This window comes from Thermobia domestica, chromosome 8, assembly GCF_964235325.1.
Source record: "Thermobia domestica chromosome 8, izTheDome1.hap1.1, whole genome shotgun sequence".
NCBI lineage: Eukaryota > Metazoa > Arthropoda > Insecta > Zygentoma > Lepismatidae > Thermobia > Thermobia domestica.
In genome coordinates this window covers 190,721,940-190,745,414 of record NC_137461.1, presented here as the reverse complement: position 1 = coordinate 190,745,414, position 23,475 = coordinate 190,721,940, and the positions used below count along the sequence as shown (strand labels likewise).

General features: G+C 35.1%; 1 protein-coding gene across 5 annotated transcripts in view; it reads left to right on the top strand.

Moving 5' to 3' along the window:
* The window catches only part of LOC145693390 (cyclic nucleotide-gated channel alpha-3-like), a 369,908-nt gene extending 352,161 nt beyond the window's left edge, over nt 1–17,747 (top strand). For all 5 annotated transcript variants that reach the window (XM_081769343.1, XM_081769342.1, XM_081769341.1 and 2 more), the window contains 2 exons: nt 2,027–2,148; nt 16,693–17,747. In XM_081769343.1, coding sequence (XP_081625469.1) covers nt 2,027–2,148; nt 16,693–16,949 — 379 coding nt within the window. In that variant the 3' untranslated portion in view covers nt 16,950–17,747. The remainder of the gene's footprint in view (nt 1–2,026; nt 2,149–16,692) is intronic.
* The last annotated feature ends 5,728 nt before the right edge of the window (nt 17,748–23,475 follow it).

Below are 23,475 nucleotides of genomic sequence, written 5' to 3'. Positions count from 1 at the left end.
AAGAATTTATTCCTCACCATATATTTTTGGTAAGGCTCTAAAATTGGTACTTCAGAATATTTTTGATAATGTTTGATAATCTTCCTTCCCGTACGAATAAACGGTGTACAATATTTTATTGATTTGTTCTTTCTGTTATTCCATGTATACTTAAGTATAAGTTATAATTGTACATAAGTTATGCAATTTTGTGATAAATTTCGGATTATAATAAAAGGAAGAAGGTTCTGCCAACAAGGAAGGGAATTGAGTATTATATATATTTCATAATTGGAAATCGCACAAAAAAAAAAAAAAAAGTTTAAAGTAGAATCTTTTTTACGGTCAATAGCGACACATGGACATTATTGTGTAAAATATTATCTGTAAAGTACGTCACAAGAATAAACTTAAAGAGTACAATACAATCTGTGGGCATTTTTCAGTTTTGTGCAAGTACATCCGTGATACTAGAGAGACAGCGAGATCAATTCCCCTGCCTGTACTAGATTTTTGTAGTTTCCCAATATTGTTTCAACCAGTGGTAATATATAACTGAAATATATTAGCATTTATGAAGTGTGGTATTTTTTCTTAGTATGTATTTATTTCTCACACATGTTCTCACCATAAGTTTAATATGTCTAATAGGTTTTAGATCCCAGGAACTATTTGGTTACTCAAAATACTGTATGACGAATTTTAATATCTCTGGTACATCAAAGGGAAGTTTATGCTGAAAACTTGCTCATATTTTTAGTGACACACCAACATGTGTTTAATACATCAAACTAGTACACAAAAGTGAAATATTTTCCTTGCAGCATAATAAGCTTAAACATAAAGATTAGCTTACCTAAACCAGATGTCTTGTCACAAATGATGACTCTAACTATAATCCCTTCGAAGTAGTAGGCTTCCATCCATAGACTGGATGAAAGGATCTATGTCAAAAATGTAACGTTTTCGGGATGTCAGATGAACAAGAAAAATGAATATGATTTGTAAAATGCCGAAGAGGGATTTGCAATTACCCCTTTCGCTTTCGATAGTACACTCAGAAGTAAACGTACCATAAATTAATGAGCAGAAATACATTTAACTCTTTTATACAACAAAACTGAATACAAATGGAAGCAAATACTTTAAAAAATCGGTTCATTACATTACCGTTTACAGGTTAAGCTGTTCTACTCCTGCAAGATCGCTATGTCTAAGGTAATTATATGATCAAACGTAAAGCCACTGTGCCCCAAAGGGTTAAGAAAATATAAAAAAAGGAATTCTTCTTGTGTACTGTTAAAAAGAACTAATTAAAAAATGAACAAAAACCTTCGTTTCAAACAGCACAAAATACGGGTACTCGATTCTGTTAGAGTTTCTTTTGTTTGAAAATAATTTATTCGTTTTTAGCACTACGCCGTCTCCAATACGAAAACCGAATTTAGTTTGACAAGATGCAGAAAACCTTTCTTCATTTTCAAATAATTATTTTAACACTGTAGTTTATTAATTGACTTGAGTAAGATAAAATTAAATTAATTCACAAAATAACATGAAGTATATGTTTTAACATAACTAAAAATGTAACTGTATTTCTCATAATGAAAGTTGTACAATACCAGTTTAAAAGTTTCAAAATATCTTCCACCGAAGTCCAAGAACTTAAAACTAGTCGTATGACTGAAAGACGTTGAAAAGAAATTAAAAAAAAAAAAAAAAAAAAAAACGTTATAACTTACTCCACTTAGATCCGGGAAGATATTTATTTTTGTTGAATACTACATCAGCTATTGTTAATCTATTTTCAAATTTCTTCATACCTTTTATGAAGAAATGTTTTCAATGAAAATACATTGAATTATTCTTTTGCGTTTTTTGATATTGGAAGTTTAATATCAGCATGTTTCTTTGAGTCGATTATTTCTAGTTTAAAATAGTGAAATAAATTGAATGTCAAATTTGTTCATATAGTATTTTCAAATTGGAGGACTTCGATATCATTGTTGATTGGCTTTGTCCTAATAATAAATTTCTGTTATTCTAGGTCCCGTGCAACTCATGGACGGACAACAGAATCTCCCTTGTCAGGAACTTCAAGCGGTCACTCTTCCGAAGACGAGCGACGCAGTCAGCCTCCAACTTCTGTGCCTCAATCTATTCGATCTGGTAAGGAAAAGGTCTACATAGTATAACTGCATCAATTACTTCTCTAATAGGGTCTATATTTTCCAACTAATTTTACATGTTAATTAGTACAATAATTACCGAGTGATCGTAACCTTGAATACATAATTGGGGTCGTGGTGGCTCAGTAGATCTCAGTAGAGTGCCTCTAGTCCCTAGTTCGATTCCAGTCCATGCCAAGTGAACTTTGTGGTGGACAAATACCGTATTCGTGTTTTTTTTCGGGATCTACGTTCCTCCCACTTCTATAATTTCATCATTATCATCCATTTTGTCATCACCGTCTTCCTTAGCGTCGGTGTATAATCGTGGGACTTAAACTAAAAAAAAAAAAGAGTACATATCTTGATTTAAATCTCACCTTTACAAATATTATTGGAAATCTATTCATACAGTTATTTGGTTTGATACTAATGTAGGTGAATTGGCCAAGAGAACTATCGTGAGAAGACAACAAACCACGTGAAAACATAAAGGGCAAATAACAGCACAAATTATCATCTGAGAGCTTATCTTCCTACGTCAACTATGCCAAGGTTCACCGATTCCGTTTCCTTGTTCATGTGTGAGTAACCTGCACAATGGAGGCAATTGTGCCTGCCAGGCATACGTGAATGCGGTAAAACAGTGATTTAGCTCTTCACAGTGGAAGGGTAAATCCTGCTGAAATTTTTTTGTAGCTTACAATCAATTCGTCAAATTACTGCCGCTGGTTTTCATTTTCGTAGACACTGATCGACTTTTCCTAGGTTCATCCTCAATGGTCACTCTGCTCTTAAACAATATACCAAACGATATATTGCTGTCAATTTACGATACTTTGGTTCACAGTTCCCTCACTATAAACTGCTTGAAAACAATGATAAATTTAATTAGAATTAACTTTCCTCTGTTCATAATCCAGTCACTGCTCATTGTTTTAGCCATATTCGCAGTGCAGTCATATTTCATTCTATTTCGTATAATATTCATACAAAAAGAATGAACTTCATTATGTTTATATAAGGGGACTATGTGGCTGTTAGATGCTAAGAGGTACAGCTATGTGTGCTGTTCTTACTTGTGTGAGGTTGTTCGTTTTTCCATCCGGGCTACCTTTACACAACCAAAATATTAAATATTTGATACTAAAGAGTGTGCGATCAGGATATTACACTAATCTTTTGCGCATTCTTTATCATATAATGTGATTTTATGAAAAATGAAGCACGTATTCTTCTGTGAACTAGAGCAGCATTAGTGTTGTCATTGCTTTCCGAAGTTATATCTTGCTAGCCTCTCTGCTTCAATATTTCTATGCCTTCTGTGAACAAAATTCAGTGTTCAAAATTATACATTTCTTCCATTTTGATTTTATAGTTTGTTATCGAAACATTTTTCTCAGTTTTTGTACCGTAATTTCTTTGTGTGGTCTTGTGAACTGGGTCATCTTCAAGATTAGGCCTAATAGAAAAATTAAAGTATTAGTTGTAAGGGATAGACTAGTGAGTTCATAATATAAACTAGCGTTGAGCAATAAACAATTTTTCGTTCACAGGTTTTTCTTTTAGATTTTTCGTTCAGAAACGAGTAATAGTAGCAATTAAATGGGTTGAATTTGTTAATGATAGACCATTTTTATTACTCTTAAGGATTGGTGATGTGATTTTATTGTTTCAAATGTACATATTCCAACAGAATATAAGGTTGACGATTTAAAAGACAGTAGATGGGTATTTGACTAACTTCCGCAATACCATATGAAAATTCTATTAGGGTATTTCAATGCGAAGGTAGGACGAGAGGATATTTTCGAACTGATTATACGGAGTGAAAGTCTGTATGAGGAAAGTAATGACAACGGCGTTAGGCTCGTGAACTTTACCACATTCAAAAAGCTTATCGTGAAGAGTACAAAATTCCTATATCTCAAAGTTCTTAAATATACTTGGACCTCATGAGATAAAAAGTACATAATTAAATTGATCACGTTTTAGTAGACAGAAGAAGACAGTTTAGCATAATTGATTCAGCCGTTCAGAGGAACTGATTGTCACACTGACCACTACATTGTAAGAGCGAAAATAAGGAAGAGTTTATCGTTGAATAAACGAAATATTCAATATCTGAAAACTGAGAGATTTAGTTTAAAGAAATTACAGGAGAGGCAAGTGAGCGGGGAATAGTGTACCAGATTGAACTGTCAAATAGATTCTCAGTTTTAGAAGGTTCGGAGTGCACTAATGTTGAGGATACTTGTGCTGAAATTAGAGACAGCGTTAAAATTTCAGCAAAAGAGAAATTGGGGCACGCGGAAATAATAGAAACAAACCATGGTTGGATTACGAATGCACTAAACTAGCAGAGAAGAAAAAGAGGCAAAATTGCGTTCGCTACAAAATCCGAACGAAATAACTACATACAATTGAACTGACATTAGATGGGAAATATCCAATACATTTAGAACAAAGAAAGACGATTTTTTGAAAGCTAAAATTAATGAACTTGAAGATAGCAAAAACAAAAAACATTCGGGACATACATAAGAAAGAGTCTCATCGAATGTAAGAAACCTCACACTTATATATTAAAGAAAGCCGACGTATTTTCAATGATATAATACAGATAGCATCTTGAATACATGGAAAGATTTCTTTGGCGATTCGCTTGACACGCAGCCAAAAATACTTTCGTGTAGAAAGTAAAATGCACACAGCAGAACCATATATTCCATAGCGTAATCGAACGGAAGTAGAAATCACTATAACAAAAAAGTTAAATAAACGCAAATCTCCAGGCTGACGAAATTCTGGCTGAATTAATTTTGGTTGGAGGAAAAAAATCGTAGAAGAAGAAACACAAACTCATTCTCCTTATCTGGAACAAGGAGGAATTGCCACAAGAGTGGAAGGATTCAATCATTGTTCCAATTCACAAGAAGTTTGACAAAACTGATTCTAATAAATCGAAGTATTTCTCTTCTGTCAACATTCTCTCAACATTCTATGATATTAGCAAGATTGACCCCATACACAGATAAAATTATTGGAGATTATGAGTGTAAAAGGTGAAATCGATCAGCTATCGACCAAATATTTATCATACGACAAGTACTTGAAAAAAAAAATGGGAATTCAAAAGCCGGGTCATTTATTGATTTTAGAAACGCCCATGACTAGGTTAGGAGAAAAACGATAGAAATTGGAATACCAAAAAAGCTAGTTAAATTAATTAAGATGTGTTTAAATGTATTCCAAAGTAAAGTTTGAGTAGAAAAATTCTTCTCTATAAGCTTTCTCAACGAGAATAACCTAAAACCAACTTGTTCGCTCTCTTCTTGTTACGGAAAGCTTACTAATGCGTCTTACATCAGCCAGACGGACATAACTGTTTCGGATTTCAAAACTTATGTTATCAACACTTTCTTCTGGCATTTGTGTTTCCTAGATTGTTGAAGGGATATATTTAAAAGCAGCTGGGTGAGCCTTAGAGCCGTATAAGAACGAAAATAGAAGGATGAAACGTCCCCACTCACTCTCGGATTCGAATCGGGATCGGCCAGTTGGTAGACACATTCTTTACTGACTATGACATTGCATTTTTTCAGAAAGTAAAACATATGTTTTCTTGGGGTCAAATAATTACTACTATTCGTTGAAATGGCAATTGATGAATTGTAAGGCATTATAAGCACTAAATTTCAATAAAATGCTAGTATAACCCAGATATTCTTGAAAGGTTTTAAAAATAAAACTTCGGTAAACTTTTTATGTATGTTGTGCAAAATGACAAGGTTTGGAAACAAACTAGGAGCATGAAATCGAGTAATTTTCATCTTTAACAAATTGTTAAACATTATTTAACATAATATAAAAACTATTGGGTACGTAACATAAATCATTATAAAGAGGGTGAGCAATTTATATTGAAACGCCTTTGCCACTCTTAAACTAATGAACAAGAAACTTAAAATTTCTTATGATTCAAATATCTACATGGGGCACTGTTCGACACACTCTGCAATACCATCACGTTAACAATATTTCCAACTCAACTTGAAATTATATGTTTTCAACTAGCATTTCGTCAGAAAATTACATATTTCAAATTTATATACGTATTAAACGATACCCTTCATTACATCTTAATATTCAGTTTCGCAAACTAAGGACACTTCAGATTCACAAACATCTCAAATTTGAGGGTCATCTACAACAGCAGTAACGCAAATGAGATGGGCAGGGCAATGTCCATCGGAATATCTCACAGTCAAATACTACGTCACGTGTATCTAATAAATAGAAACGAAGTTAGTTTAATTGAAGATTTCATTATTTTCAAAAGGTTTTGTTTTTTTAAAAAAATGCTCAAGTAAGTGCCGTTTCCAATCACATATAAACTACGGGACAAAAATAAACTGATTTTCAATATATGTAAAGATCATAATGTTGTTTACAAGAATTTGATATATTAAATTGTTCCGAAGATATAATCAGGATTGGTAAAGTATCAGGAACGTAGTCAAGGGGTGGGTCCGGACCCCCCCGTTCGAAACCAGAAATGAAAAAAAATTAAGGAAGTATGAAAGAAAAAGAAACGAGAAAAAGAAGAATCAGCCTTAAAAATAAAAATCTACAGCAAGTGTTTGGTTATTCTTTCTTATGAGGAGCTTCGTGTGCAGGAAAAGGGTGTCAAGTTAAAAATGGATATTATTGTAACGGAGCATTCCGAATTTCATCTAGCTCCATGTTGATCCTACGGACTACAAATGACGATCGATAAACCGGTTCGGTAAGATAGACTCTCAGGTAGAACTTAAGAAATGCCCACAATCACCAATAATATGAGCCTGGCAACATAGATTCCAGTTAACTTGTTAAAGAAATTTTCAATTTCACGGCAACACTAATCCATTTTATAGGATATCTTTACTGCCGAAAGAGATCTCGTCACTATCCTAGACTGCATTAAACGAAGATAAGAAAAAGAAGAGAGAAAACAAGAAACCTCGTTCAAAATGACCTCGAAAGACTACATCTTTCTCAATACTTCTTTATACTCTTTTACTCAACATTTCTTCATAATTTGTTATTAAAATACTTACTAACAAATTATTGTCCTAACAACCAATATGGACATGTTGTCATTAAAATACAGTAGCTTAGTTTGATCAGGTCCTGGTGTGTAACCACAGTATTTTATGTCACGTCCCGCTCCCCCCCCCATTACGAAATCCTGGCTAAACGAACCAATATATGTTGCCAGTAAAATAGTTTAGAATGATCGAACCCCTGGGGTGATAACCACAGTATTTCGTCACGGACCACCCCCTATTAGGAAATCCTAGCTACGTGCCTGAAAGTATCCAACACTGCTTGAAATCGTGTAAAAGTAAGAACTTATAACAGTTGCAAGGTGGAATTAAGATATCTGGTATGGCAGGCTGTCATCAGGAGTGGACGTATGGTTTTATTATCATTTAAGAAAGAAAAAAACGTTGTTAAATTTAAAGGCTCTGGAAACGGAATTATGAAGTTACTCCAATAGTACAGTTGAGAAATGCATCTCAGTACATGTTATCGGAAAGATTTGGAGGTGCACAGTAAATAACTAATGTCATTAACCACTGATGGGAAAGGAGAATAAGGTGGATATTTCAGCATCTGGAACTCCTGCTTATTAACGACAGTTGTGGCTGCCCGACTCGTGTGGGGACGAGCATTGTCAAGTTGCAGGAGCACACCTTTCGCCAATTTTCGTAGCCGTTTCCTCTGAATTGCACGGCACAAACTCTGAAGCTGTGTCACGCATTACTCCCTGTTAATTGTGGTCCCGGTTTCCAGCCAGTCAATGAGGATGATTCCATCCTTGTCCCAGAAGAATGTGGCCATGCGTTTGTCTACGGAGAGCTGTGTACGGAAGTTCTTTAGCTTGGGGCTGCCTTTATGCTTCAAATCATGCCAGTATGATATGGCTAACACAAACACATTCGTTCTGAGTTGTGAATTATTAGGTTCACATTTCCTTTGTTTCTAACTGAATCAAACGCATAAAAAATCGTTATGTCTGCTTCATTCTGTTTAGTTTTCACGTTTTCATACGTTCTTATTAACTGATCTTCATGTTTCAGATAACAGTGGTTTCAGTTTTCAAAACCACCAGACACAAAAAAATGTTTACCTGTAGGAATGGTTATTTTGTTAATTATATACTCTGAAATGTACTTGACGAGGTTCCTTTTGTTTTCATGCAACACTAGGTAACGGAACCACTGTTTTCGAATCTTGGACAGATCACTATGAATTTCTATGAGGAAAGGAGACTTTCCCATATTTCTAAAATCGTTTTTACCATTTTAAAGTGATGTATTGATGTTACTGTACCGTCATACACAAGATCCACTTGTGTTGTTGCCTTGTTGTGGAGAAATCTTTCAACTTTCTTTAGTTGGAGTTCAGTAAAGTCTTTGAAAACCCCTCCACTTGATAAAACATTGTTTTGTACACTATGAACCAGAGCTATTCCATCTAAAACTTCTTCTTGGTTCTCTAGAGTATTTAATTCTTGCAGGGGATTATTATAATAAGTCTCTTTTTCGATTACATTCATCAAGTCAGACTCCACACTTTTCTTGAGATTGCCATTAAGATGTGCTAAAGTTGGCAGATAGTTCATGCCTCAGCAAATCCTGGATGTCAGGATTCCTTTGATTTGCTATTGGACTATCTTAGATCCTGGATGTGTGGAAAGTGCGCACCTGTAGCACCCGTCACGCAAAACCTTAAACAAGTGGATGAACGGCTGAAAAACTGGCCGCATATCAACGGTGAATGGAACTAGTTCTGGAAGGAAAGTGACTATAATAACACCAGTGAACATTTGAAGAGTAGAGCGGCTTATTCAGGACAACAGGTGCATCACGTTCACGGAACTAGAGGCTATCACAGGACTAGCCAGAATCACTGTGCGCCGCAAAGTGCACGAACATCTTAAGATGGGTAAGGTGTCTGCCAGGTGGGTTCCCAAATCTCTGAATGCAGCAGTGATCTTCTGCAACGCTACAGTCAGGATTCAGAAGGCTTCATGTCCAAACTGGTGACTGGCAACGAAACTTGGCTGCGCTACAATGCGCAAGAGACCAAAGTCAAATCAATGCAGTAGGCGCATAAAGCCAGTCCCAAGCAAATAAGCTCCGTACACAGCCTTCCGTAGGCAAACGAATGGCCACAGTCTTCTAGGACAAGGATGGAAACATCCTCATTGACTGTCTGGAAACCGAGACCACAATTAACAGGAAATAATGCGAGACGCGGCTTCAGCGTTTGTGCCGTGCAATTCAGAGGAAACGGCTACGAAAATGGGCGAAAGGTGTGCTCCTGCAACACGACAACGCTCGTCCGCACACGAGTCGGGCAACCACAACTGTCATTAACGAGAAGGGGTTCAAGGTGCTGTTACATCCACATTATTCTCCTTTCCCATCAGTGGTTAATGACATTGGTTGTTTACTGTGCACCTCCAAATTTTTCCGATAACATGTACTGAGATGCGTTGCTCAATTGTACTATTGGAGTAACTTCATAATTCCGTTTCCAGAGCCTTTAGATTTAACAGTTCTTTTTCTTAGATGACAATAAAACCATATGTCCACTTCTGATGACAGCCTGCCAATTCAGATAACTTATTTCCACCCTGCAATAATAAATGCAAAACCTACAAAATACTGTCTAGCAGGTGTTTTGTAAATAAGACGTCTTACTGCAGTTATTGTCCTTGTAAGGACAACTGCAAAAATCCTGAGGCAAAATATTACTGCGAAGAAGCCAATAGTGACTGACTAAATTATACCAAATTGCAATGATGGGGCCGCGATGGCTCAGTGCTAGAGCGTTCACCTCTGATGCTTGGGATACCGGGTTCGATCCCAGCCCCCGCCAAGTAAGCTTTGTGGTGGACAAACACCGTGTGCGATAGTTTCCTCGCAGTTCTCCCGTTTCCTCCCACTTTCTTCATTCCACCATTTCATTCATTTTTCATCACCGTCTCCTTTAGCCTAACCTGCATAACCGTGGGACGTAAAAATCAAAGATTTCATTTCGTTTCCAATTGCCATGATTAAGAAGAACAAACCATTAGCTTTAGATTTAGTTTATTTAAATTGATATGCAAATTTTAACACAACAGTTACGATACGTTGGGCAACAAGTGATTCATGTTTAGTTAAAAAAAAAAAAAAAAAGTGGTAATTTTGAAAATCAAGAACAGTTCGTTTGTGAAATGAAGAAGTATTATTAAACAACACCACACCTGAAGATGTGGGCGTTATTTGTCATTGGAAATTAGCTGGATTTACATCAGGAACACAAATGTTAAACTAGTGGAAGTAAAGCTGTGGTATTGCTAATATTATATTTTTATTTCAGTTACAATTATTAACAATATGATAATGGCTTTACAACTAAAGATGCATTTCAAAAAATGTTATACATAATAGCAAAATCAAATTGCCTTTAAACTTATCCCAAAGGAGCTACAAGCATAAAATTGGTATTAATATAAATAAATGAATGTACTAACTAGTGATGATCAGTATTTGATAATTGGGCCTACGAGGGGTAAATGGGGGTATTGAATTTGCCCATTTCTCCAGTGTATATTTTCTTATTAAAGAAAGCCACATATTTGAACTTTGAGGAACACTGGCAACACTGTTATTTGTCGTACGCAGGTAAGAAATCTAACATGTACACCAGACATTGGGAACAGTCATATAGAAACAATGAAGGACGTAGGTGCAATAACAAGGGAGATAAAAATTTGGAAGCTCGTACCACTCTCCACTCTCCTTGTATATTTGTCGTCTAGCTTCATGTTGTCTGGCAGTCCTAGCGATGCCCCTATTTATCACAGGGACATGAACTATACCTCGTTGGAAAGCTTATAGAACACATATTCCAACTAAGTAACTTTTGTGCCCCTATGCCCAACCTGTAAGAGAAGAAGAAGAAGAAGAAGAAGAAGAAGAAAATCAAAAACTAAAAAAAAAACAATTTTAATTTTGTGGGACTCTGGCAACACTGTTGTTTGTCCTACGCAGGGGGGTCACAAAAGATACATCTGGAACCTGTGTTCAATAAGCTTTCCAACGCAGTATTGTTCATTTCCCTGTGACAATTAGGGACGTCGCTAGAGGTGTCAACGTGACGACAGTCCATTTAAAAAAATGTACAGAGTGGCCATCGGATATACAAAATTCCGAATTTTTTTAAATCTCTCTTGCTATTGCATCTACGAGCTTCATTTTTTAATATAATTGTTGACAATGTATGACGTACATGTGAGATTATTTTCTCCAGCGTATGACAAGCAACAGTGTTGCCAGCGTCCCACAAATTTAATAAAAGTTTGTTTTTATTCCGATTTTTAAAATTTCTTTCTTCTTTTACGTGTTAGGCACAGGGGCCACAAAAGTTACCTCGTCGGACTTTGTGTTCTATAAGGTTTCCAACGAGATATCATTCATGTCCCTGTGACAATTAGGAAGACCACAAGGACCGCCAACGTGAAGATCTACGATTTCCTGCGCCCCACACCTTTTCCCCCTCCCCCCAAGTTGTCGACCATGCTGGGGGGCGACGACATCAGTTTTCACGATCACTATAGTACCTATAACAATAATCAGAAATAAAACTGCGTTAGACTTTCCATGCATGCTCAACCCCCCTCAGATCCTGAACTAAAATGATGATTGCAAAATATCGAATCACCTAAAATTGTAACTATGATATACATATATATATATCAGGATAGATAAAGATAGATAGATATCGCTCTTGTCCTACCTCAGCAATGAAACAAAAGATAAACACGACGAAGATTCGAACACCGGTCGCGTAGATAGGAGTCCTGTACGGATCCAATGAGCCACGAAATAACATTTAGCAGAGTCCGTATGCTCTGTAAATATATGGCTAAAATCTGTAAGTTTTAAGCTGTGAAAAAGCATCGTTTTATTAAGTTTTATATTTCTATGGCAGGGATGCAAATAAGCAACAAAATTTTATTAGCCCAAGAAAAACGCTACTAGCCCACATTCCGCAATAGAAATTATTTACTTACCTTTGAAATAAATAATAGTAATATTAAATAGTCGTCCGTGCCGATGAACCACTCGCCCCGGGCGAGTGGGCGAGTGGTTATTTGCATCCCTGTTCTATAGTGTCTTGTTTGAACTGCAAAGAGAAAGGTAATGCATTTGTCCATTTTGTTAGGGATTGGTCCTTTAAAAATTTTAATTAAATCGCAAGGTAGTAGTAAGGTACCTGCACCGCTTTGATTCTCATAGTAAGGGGCAAAAGATACTATCCCGCGAGAAATATGTATTTTCTTTTGTGACAAATAATACACTACAACGCGGCATTTAAAACGAGAGTCGTTCGCTTCGGCATTTCTTTTCATTATTATTTTTATAATCACTTCGGTTAACCGGAAGCTGGTTAGTCAGGGCTCCGATAATCATGACTATACTGTACTACCGGTACTGTAGGTATAACTGGCAGTATTAGAAGCCAAAAGCCAAATAAGATTATTAGCTCGAATCGGGTCTCATTCAATATACTTACATTTTTATTTTTTTACAAAGTAGTTGAATACTTATAACACTAAAACTAATAGGAACTGAAACAATGTTATACGGAAAGTAATGTTATTTAATTTTCTACTTAAATGTCGCACACTTGATAATGTAATGCTCATGTATAGTTCAATACTGTCCAATGTTATTCCATCTTTAGAATAATGTTTGCATTACTTTTGATTAAGCAACTCTGGCAAACAAAAATTGAATTAATCACACATTTCAACGACTACACAACACGTAGTCACCAGTAGTATGCTGTAATAGTAAGAAGTGCTAAGAGAAATAAATATTTTCTTAATATGTATATACTATACATTTTTAAAGAAAACAATGGGTGAATTTTCACCCAGTCCAGTATTGAATATAAAGACAATCTGTCACAGTTTTCCCAAACGCACCTTTTCTTGAATTGTCCAAAAAAGTGTATTTGAATATATGTCGAAAGAAATAAAAATACGCACAATGAAAACTTATTGAAATATTTGTTTCAGTTTTATAAATATTTTAGGTAAAGCATAAAATTATTATTAGTGACAAGACAAATGCTGACTAATGTTTTTATGGTGAAAGTAGGATTAGTTCATGTATGTTTTAAATAGGTTCCTTTTGACATTATTTACCAATCAAAATGTCCGTGAGTACCATAAATATACCTATCTTAAAATATAATTATTAGCTTCAAATAAATTAAATCATACCTAGAGAAAAAAAGGTTTAAAAAATGGGTTAAATTTTCACCCAGGCTAATATTAGAAGACAAAAAGCAAGTCTTGTAATCTAGGGTTAAAATGAATAGTAGTAATTCTTTAACTCGCAGAAAGTACAAGTTTTACGTTGTGAAAAGAGGCGCAATAGCATAGAAAGTAAAGTATCTTCCTATCAACTGGCCGACCCGGGTTCGAATTCAGATGTGAGTGGGAACGTTTTATCATTCTATCCTCGTTAAGGCTCACTCATCTGCTATAAAATGAATACTTTCGACAATCGAGGAAAGTAAAATTGCCAGAGGAAGGTGTTGATTACATAAGTTTGGAAGTCTGGAACAGAATTCGATCCCTCCGATGTATGACACATTAGTTGGCTTTTTATAACCTTTTTATAACCAGAACAAAATGAACAAGTTACTGAAAAATAAAAAGGGAAAGAGATAGATGGATTTGAATGAAACTGATGTGAAAGTACAGTTATTCATGAAATAAAAAATACTTTGAAATTCAATTATTCCCCTTCTCAAATAAATCTTAGGCAAGGAGTTCAACACTTTGCATGAACTAAAATTAAGCGCTTACTAAACGTTTGGGGAAGTTTGTCAGATTCATCCACTGATCTTTTAATCTTTTAAACTTTTCATTTGTGAATTTGCATCTGTAGTTTCCTCGCTATTCGCACAGTGATTCGCTTTGGAATTCGGTACCTTTCAACATACTTCCAACGCTGGAAACTCAGCTGGAAGATGTTTGACCATACCGGGAAAGTAATATGCTTCTTTTACAAGGAAGTCATTGATATCAGAACCTAAAAATGTAACTCAAGTCTTTTTATAGCAACATATAATTTAAATTTGTATTTGTTAAATTACGAAAAAATTTCAGTAAAACCAGTTCTTGACGTAGACTTAAAAAAATCTGTGCTAAAATAGTTTCCTCCGTTTGCGAGATTTAACTTTGGAACTCTACACCATTGGATATTAAAAATATCAGGAAGTCTAAAAAAAATATATTGACCATGTTGGCACTAGATGGCATTAATGAACATAGAGTGAGGATGTTAATGAATCAAATGTCAGGGTAAGTTGCAGCAGATCAGATCTAATATCATGTGACAGCTGAGAATTGAAGCTAATAGATATGCAAAACGTTTCAGAATTCTACAGCTAGAGGTAAGGTGTAGCGCTGTGAATATGTGTGAACTTTAAGCAGACTGCATTTTACAATTTCATTTCAATAAAGACGAAACTGCTAGATAAACCAGTGAAGAAATTTGTGCTATGAGAAAGATACGTTATCAGAAAGCAACAGAAAAAAAGATTAGTCGCTTTCGTTCTTGAAATGTCGATGTCTAATATGCTCTTTGCAGTGGGCGACTAATCACACAAAAAGTGGTAGATATTCTGGCAAACGTCGAGCAGGACTGGTGTGTAGGCTGTCATGACATAGCAAATGACTTAAACAACCATCCTCAAACAATATAAACAATTTGAAGAAAGTTGGCTACGAAAAAAAGTTGGATGTTTGGGTGCCACATAATCTGAATCAAGAATCGAATTTCTATCTACGAATCTTTACTAAAATCTAATGAAATCGAGATATTTCTGAGTCGGCTGCTCACGAATAATGAAAAATGGAAAACCTACGACAGTAATATGTGAAAAACATCGTGAACGAAGAGAGGAGAAATTCCGCAGTCTGTGCTAAAGCCCACATTGACGTTCAGGAAAGTTATGCTGTGCGTTTGCTGTAATTATAATAGGAACGACGTAAATATTTCTTCATTCATTTCCACAAAATTATAATTTTGTCATGATAAAATGTATAACGAGAAAACCTGCGGAATAATTTTGTTACAATTTAGTGGCAGTGAGGACACTATATTTAGTTTCTTAGGGAAGCAACCGGAGCAGCAACGACATTTTTAGGGATAACATTTTCTTCCTTTTTTTTTTTAATTGCACTCGCGGTAATTGCCGACAGTACAAGTCCAATTTTATCATTCTCTTCGGCACGAGCAGCTCGTGATACATGATGTCTTTCAAATCGCTCGAAACTTACAGCATAACTTTTCTGTGCGTGAGAATGGGCTTTGGAACAGACTGTGGAGCTTCTCGTCACTTCGACCACAATTGTCTTCGCACACAGTGTCATAGTTTATCATTTTTCATCGCAGTGGAATTTCAGAAATTTGATCGTTTCGGCAGAGATTAGCAGATAAAAATTTGATCGAGTTTTTTTTTTATTTTTTATTATTAGATCATGTGGCACCCAAACGTCGAGCTTCTTTTTGTAGCCAGCTATCTCCGACTGTTTTCACACTGTTTATAATGGATGTTTAGGTTACTGGAGATGACATGACTATATGCCGGTCATGCTCAACCTTTGCCAGAATATTATTGACTTTTTCTGTGATTTGCCGCCCACTACGAGAAGGATCTTGAACATTGAAATTTCGAGAACAAAAGCGACTGAATCATCTTTTGGTAATTGCTTTTCATAACGTATCTTACCCATAAATAACTCAAATTTCTTCACGGGTCTGCATAGTATTTTCTCCTTTGTCGAAATAATATTGTAAAATGCATCGCAGCTTTGCTGAAAGTTCGCTCATCTTCACGGTGCAACGCCTTACATCTCATTATAGGAATTCCAACACAGCTATCATTTTCAATTTTCAGCTGCCAAATAACATTAGGCCTGACCTACTGCGGCTCATATCATCAACAATTTGACTAAGGGTCGTATCTCAAAATCTCACTTTTTCAGACATAAAGAAATGTAATTCCATACAGGAGAAAAAAGTTAAATATGCAATAATTGATCGTATATTCCATGTAACCATTATATGGAATAGGTGACGCGTTATTACATATTCAACTGCTTTCCTGTCTACGTAATTATTTCTTTCTTTATGTCTGAAAAAGTGAGATTTTCAGATATACGATCCTTCGTCAAATTGTTGACGATATATCCCGCTGGGACTCATATGAAATTTCGGATTCTATCGCTCTCTCTTTTTACTCTAACTAAAATTATAAACTTGCAGTGATTGTCTTATGATATTTGTATTATATTTGAGAACAAAAGATCTAAGTTGCTTTCAAAACACTACAACTAAAAGAAACCGTACATAGGAAATTAAAAGCGTTACATAATGCAAGTACTTTACTTTAACATCTTGTTATTTTCTTCATGCAGGTTCTTTATTGCCGTGCAACAGTATGACACAGCTGGGTCAAGAAACATCACATGAGGCCTTAATAGCGGAGATCAAGAGACTTCGAGAGCGGCTGATAACGCTGGAGACTGAAAATGCTTCTATGAGCATAAAATTGAGTCAACAACAGTGGGAAGTAGAGCATCGCCTTGCAGAGATCGAAATGCAAATTTGTGGTGCAAGCAGTGCTGGCAGTAGTACAGAAGACAATGAACGCAACCGTGAATCTATTATATAAATATCTACGTTACATTGGGAAGACGGGTAACTGAATTAGATATCGTTAGTGTACTTATGTTTGAAATCCTTCTCAGACTCTTATTACAAACATAATTGAATTGTGTTCTTTAGAATGGGCCAATGTGATTTTCTTTCTCTAACATTGTTTCGATATCATAAAGAAACTTAGTGATGAAAGTTGTTCCAATCATTCTCTATGTAATATGATTTTTAAAATGGATGCTATTTCTGAGAGGAAGCAAATGAGAATTTTGATCATTTTGTGTGGTGTATTTGAATATGTATTCGCCTGTGTTGTGCGTGTATATGCGTGTGTGTCTTAACTTGTTTGGTGAGGAATACTATCAGAAAATATACCGTGTTTCATATTATGTAGATTTTAGAGCTCTTCATTCAACTTTTTTCATTATTTTAATAGACATTTATTAGTATACAATTTAAGGAGCTGCAATGAAAAATTATCATCTTCCTTCGTTTGATTATTTTATTCTTTAATTAATAAACCAGGTATATTAAACAGGTGAATTTTTAACTATATCTAAACTACAAATAATAGTATTTTCCTCACAGGAAATACAAACACATATTTTTGTTAGAAGTTTGACTATAAAAACGTGTAATTTAAGATTAATAATGTTTCTTCTAGTAATTTCTAGGGAGCTTTAAAATGACCGGCTGTTTGATAAAATATAATTTACATGCGTTATTGGTTATGGAAACTTTTCAGAAAATAGCTAATATTTCTGGTTTATAAAATGACATAAAGATGATACAAAATAAAACGTTTTCTGAGAAACTTTATCTTTGTGAAAAATGTATTTTCCATGATTTTCTGCACTTTTAAATTTAAGTCACCTCAAATAAATTCCTTAAAATATGCTGTTCCAAAAATGTGTTTATACTTCAATTAGGTGCAAGAAAAACTGGTTTACAATGGCTTACAAGTTGAGAGTGAATTGAATGTTAAGAGATCGGTAGTAGTTTAAATATTTGAAATCCTCGCAATAACATCTGTTTTAACGTTAAGAGAAAGCTGAATTGATACCACGACAGTTCAAAATATTTGCGGTAATTTTATGGTAGTCTATTATCGGTAAACCAACAGTTAAATATACTGTATATCTTTAACTTACTTTTATGATTTTTAAACTACACGATTTTCATTAAAGTTTGACAGGTTAATCGATGAACTAAATGAAAAATCCATCATTTCTAGACCCAGTCTCAGACCTAAGCAACTGTAGTGACAGTTTTTTCAATCCACTCATGCAAAGGAGACGATGATGTATCCATATTTGAAGATTTGAGTAGAACATAATCTTGGTGTTACAAGTCTTTAATAACGGGAAAGCCAACGTAGAGATATTCATACTTTTTATAATGGTTCTTTGTTTATTAAAAGTGCTAAAAGACACATTTCCTTCTGTTTTAACGTGCTAAAATATAATAATGTCATTTACAAGTTTTGGCTGTAAAGTACAATAGTAACAAACTTAATATCGCTATACAATATCTGCTTTAATACTGGAACTAAAGGCAAACTTTTATACCTTTTATAACTAATTTAGTCCAAGAGATCCATGAACATTTTTTTGCCGTCTTACCTGTTAACGAACATGCTTTTGTGTATAGGAACAGTGATATAGTACACAACCACTTTTTAACCTTGTAATAACTTTAAAAAAATCAGTGAAATATAGTTAGTTGCGGAATTAAGCAAAATAACAATTTTAGTATTTTTTTAGCTTTATTTTCTTTAAAGGACATTTCTAATTTTGAAGTAAACAAGTATTCAAATACAATATTGAAACTTTCCCGGCGGGAGCTCATGTGGTTCGGATACCACGTTAATCAGTAGGTCCACGTCTCATATAGCCTCACTGCTGAACGGGACGCTAAACTAAAATCAACTCAACTCAACAATATTGAAACTCGCATGTAGAAAACTAGATATATCTGTGTAGCAACATCTGAAATTCAATTTGTTACAGTTCGGTTATTGCAAGTTACAGCCTAGTTTCCAAATATTTTTCACATACAAATTTGTTTCGCTCAGAACATACTTGTCACTGGTGTTTGCTGCAGAAGATTCTTATCAGGTGATCATTTTTTGCTGGGCAGATCCTACAGCAAGCTTCCTTCTTGTTTGGTTCCCCCTCAGTTTGCTAGGTGACTTTTATTCTCTGTGACTTCTTACTCTACAATGTTGATTGACTATTTGCCAAGCTAAATCAGGGAGCTACGACATTATCTCTTACTTTTATCTCGCTTTTACAATAACAACTAGACAACATAAGCGTTGAGTGCATTGCGTCGATGACTTTGCGAAATATTACCATATGCTACTTTCTTGTCATTCGTTTTATGTTGTAAAGCGGGTCACTTGGCCCACAGTGTCAATGCATGATTTTGTTGTGTGTGTGTTTGTATGTGTAATGCAGAACTTCTGCTTTTCCTTCACTATAAAACAAAGTGACCAGAATTTTCACTTGCGAAAACGGGACGCATAAGAATCGGCTACGGGGGGGGGGGGGAATATCTGAGTTGGAACTCAGCAGTGTTCTCAATTTACAAAATACACAAGTAAAAGTGATAACACACCGTTTCTAACTTTACGTGTACCACACAACAAATAATGGTTCCCGATTGCAAGTTCTACCCACCAATTCCTTTAACTAGTTGAACACTCAGAATTCCCACTTGAACCACGAACACTCAATTCCCATTTAAAAATTCAGAAGTACTAGACACGGTTGAACCTTGGCAACGAGTGTTGGTACGGAAGAGAGTAGAATTTACATTGACGATTTATATTTTGAATAATAATTACGGGACAACTAGGTCATTTTTACTTAAAAACGGGACAATCAGCCGTCCCGTTTGAGAATCAGAAAAATACGGGACAACGGTTGGAAAAAGGACTGTCCCGGCTAAAACGGGACGTCTGGTCACCTTGCTATTAAAGTATCTACTTCAGATTGAACTTAGAATGCTTACACTTTAGACTCTTTGAACAGTATGACAATCATTCCATCGTATTTGTACCCAAATAAACTACTGTTTACTTTCATACCCTTATCTACTTTGGTGGAGGCAGATAGAAGTTCGGACTTATTTTTACGAATGGTCCTTCGTAGGTCAGTCGGCATTATTTCAGTTCGCGTGCAAGACAAGAGTGAAAAACTTATCACCAGTAATATTTCTTTCACTGCAAACAATTTGTTCTGTTAGTTAAAAAACTACTCGTGCAACTTGATAGGTCTCTCTTTAACCCTTTACGGTTCACTATCTTTTCTGTCTGTTTCCGGCACTGCTTGCAAAATAATACATCCACAGACTACCTTCCGCGTAAAATTTACCAGAGTTGTCACCAGGAGGCAATAGCTTCTCTGGATCGCGGAAAGCATGTACACAAATAACCACAAGTAACAATACCTAAAAATAATAGTCTTCAAACGCAATAGGCAAGATCAAAACATGTGTAACCAAATGGTAACAAAAACTCGTTAAGGGTATGTTCTGGATGTTTCCACTACTATCACAAACAACCCAGAATTTTATCTCTCATTTAGGCGGCTTACCGACTATATATCGTCTAAAGGGACAACGTCCACGAAAACTGTTAAAGTTATTGTCTTCAGCTACAGTTACGCTTCAGGCACAAAAAGATTTCTGCAAGAGTTATTTTTAAAGTCAAATCTTCAAAAAAACATTACGAATCACAGCACGTTTATCATCACTCTTATAAGGCCCCAGAGCGCTGCATCATTAAAACATAAGATGACACTAATTTACTGTAGGCAAGCGATTCCTGCTTGTAATGGCACTGAATATTGGATGATATTTTGTAATATATTTAAGATATAGAGAAAACAACAAAAATAGAGGAAATGTAGCAAAATAATAACCCAAGTCAAAGTGGTGATCAGCGTCCATAGCATCCAGAAGTAATGGGCAGTATTACTAATATCGGGTGGGAAATAAATTTTAGCCATAAATGTTCCATGTGATGGAGAATGGGAGAGAAGCTGATCCGTCATACAACTTTTGGGTTGGGCCCGGAGGCTTGGTCCTATAAACCAAATAGAAAGCACGAGGTTCGAGAACTTTTAATGTATTATAGAGAAGAATATAGTGCAACAATCCAGGCAGATTGCTCATAGGTCTAAATTGGACGTAGGAAACCTTATAGTATCAAGAACTGTGGTATGTTGTAATTTCCAGGGGGTACACGTTTGGTCACAAAAACCTAGACTGACTTCCAGAGACTAACTCCAAAAAAAAATACCCTACATTCTTACGAACTCCCTTTAGATTTCTATAATTTTCCCTGTATTTTTGCCACAGTCAGGGCTGGAAACTGAACGATAATAGTAAAATGATATGAAAATTTTGTTGTACATAAATAAAATAACTAAAATACAGTAATTTTAAATCGAAAATTTGATACATTATTTATATTTTTCAATCCAGAACGATTTAAAAAGCGGTGAAAGTATGAAAAATTTCATAACTACAAAGAGACTGATTAGCCACCTGATTCACGCGATTTGCTAATGTTTCAGCACAAATTCGAGTGTCCTCAAAAAATAGCTTTGTCCAGTTACCTTTCTTGGTGGAAAACTAAGAAGAAATTTATGAAAAACCAATCGGAACAGGCTAAAATCAAGAATATTTGAAAACATTCTGCTGTTTGCTAGTATAATTTGTGATTCATAAGACCTGTCTTTTGTATAAGTGGTTAAGAGGAAACCGGTCTTTGTTTCTAAAAGGTTGAAAAAAGCATTTACTTGTAATGTCAATATTACAATCTAACACAATATAAACCAAAACCTGAATAAATTTTGCTGCGCATAAGGCAAGTCACTTTTTTCTTTCCTTTCCAAGCTGGGCTATTAAAACTATATTTGTTTAGGAAAACAGATAAAGATGTGTGCCATTTATTTTCTTTAAAACATTCAAAAGCAACTACGTAATTTTATTCAAAATAATCTTAGAAACACGATGATTAGAATTTTTGAAGTTATGATTGATTATAAAACATACAAAGATGTGTTTGTTACTTCTAGTGGGCTCCTTGGACTTTGTATTGTACAAAAATGTTCCTTTATTTTTAACTTACAAGGAAAAAGATTTAAATGTGATACGAAATTGTGGACGAGTTTATGCGCAATCGAAGTGTTTTTGTGAACAGTGAATTCCATTGGAGGGAAAAACCCTCGATCTCAACTGTTCCGAGATATAGAGGGGTAAGGGGAAAGCTGATGCTCTGATATTTTATGGATTTTTGGCTATGTGCGAGTGAATATATTTGAAAATTGCATTTAAAAGTTGAGAAAGATACGCCAGAGCGAATAAAAGTGATGTTGAGTGTTGAGGTGAGTGGCGTAGCTAACAAACGCCATTGACACGAAGAACAAAATTGTATGATATTACTTGCTAATATAGAATGTCTTTAGTTCGTAGAAAATGAGAAAAGGTTACATAAAATGTATTAATTATATTTTCAAAGGAACACTGGAACAGAGACGTTATTATGTGAACAAAAATACAAGGTCATATTCTGTCCAAAACCGCTATAGAAAACAGATCAAATAATATGAAACAGACACATATTGTTGCAAACGTAAGTACAACAGTGTGTAGTTGTGTGAAATATATTAAAACTCAAAGTATGAATCAATAAGAAAAATAGTATTTTCCACTTAAAAAAAGAAAACCTGTACGCCTGATATACTGTATATCACAAAAAGTTGTTACATATAAACAACATGGAGGATACAAAGTAAAGTAGTTTCTGATACCGTCGTACGTAAGAAACGATATACGGCCGTGTGCACCAACGAAGTTCAACTGTTGAACGAGGATCATAGCCAAGTTCAGTGAAACTGACTGTTGCACCCACTGGTTCAAGGATAAGTCTCGGTCAAATGGTGGATGAACTTGGTTTTAGTTTGAACGGCCGAATTTGGGGGTTTAAACTTCGTTGATCCAAGTCAGTCTGTTTATATTCAATAGTCTTTGTATTTTTCCACTAATGAAATCACAATTCTCGTGATCGGAGAAATTTTCTGCTCGTGGTTTCATTATTTTATCCTAGATACAATGTATATCAATAATATGAAATAAATGTGCTGAAGTTTTAGGAACACAGTTCTATTTTAATTTACAGGTAAAGTCTGTTAACTAGCAAAAAGAAATAAGGAGGATACGTAGCTAGAAAACCTGCGAGGCTGTAGCTTTACAATAGAGAACCCACTAGAAATAAACTACGTTATTGTGCGTTTTATATATATATATATATATATATATATATATATACAGTATTTATTTGTCAAAATTCCATACAAACAGCGTAAAACTTATCCGGTTATTCCTAGAGTGTTATCAGCCAAGAGCGTACAATTGTATAAGACACATAAAAACTTAGCTACTATAGTGAAAGCCATACGTCTCAAAACCACGCACCAAACTTCGCAAGCTACTCATTACAAGCTATTTTTGAACCTATTACGGTTTACGCC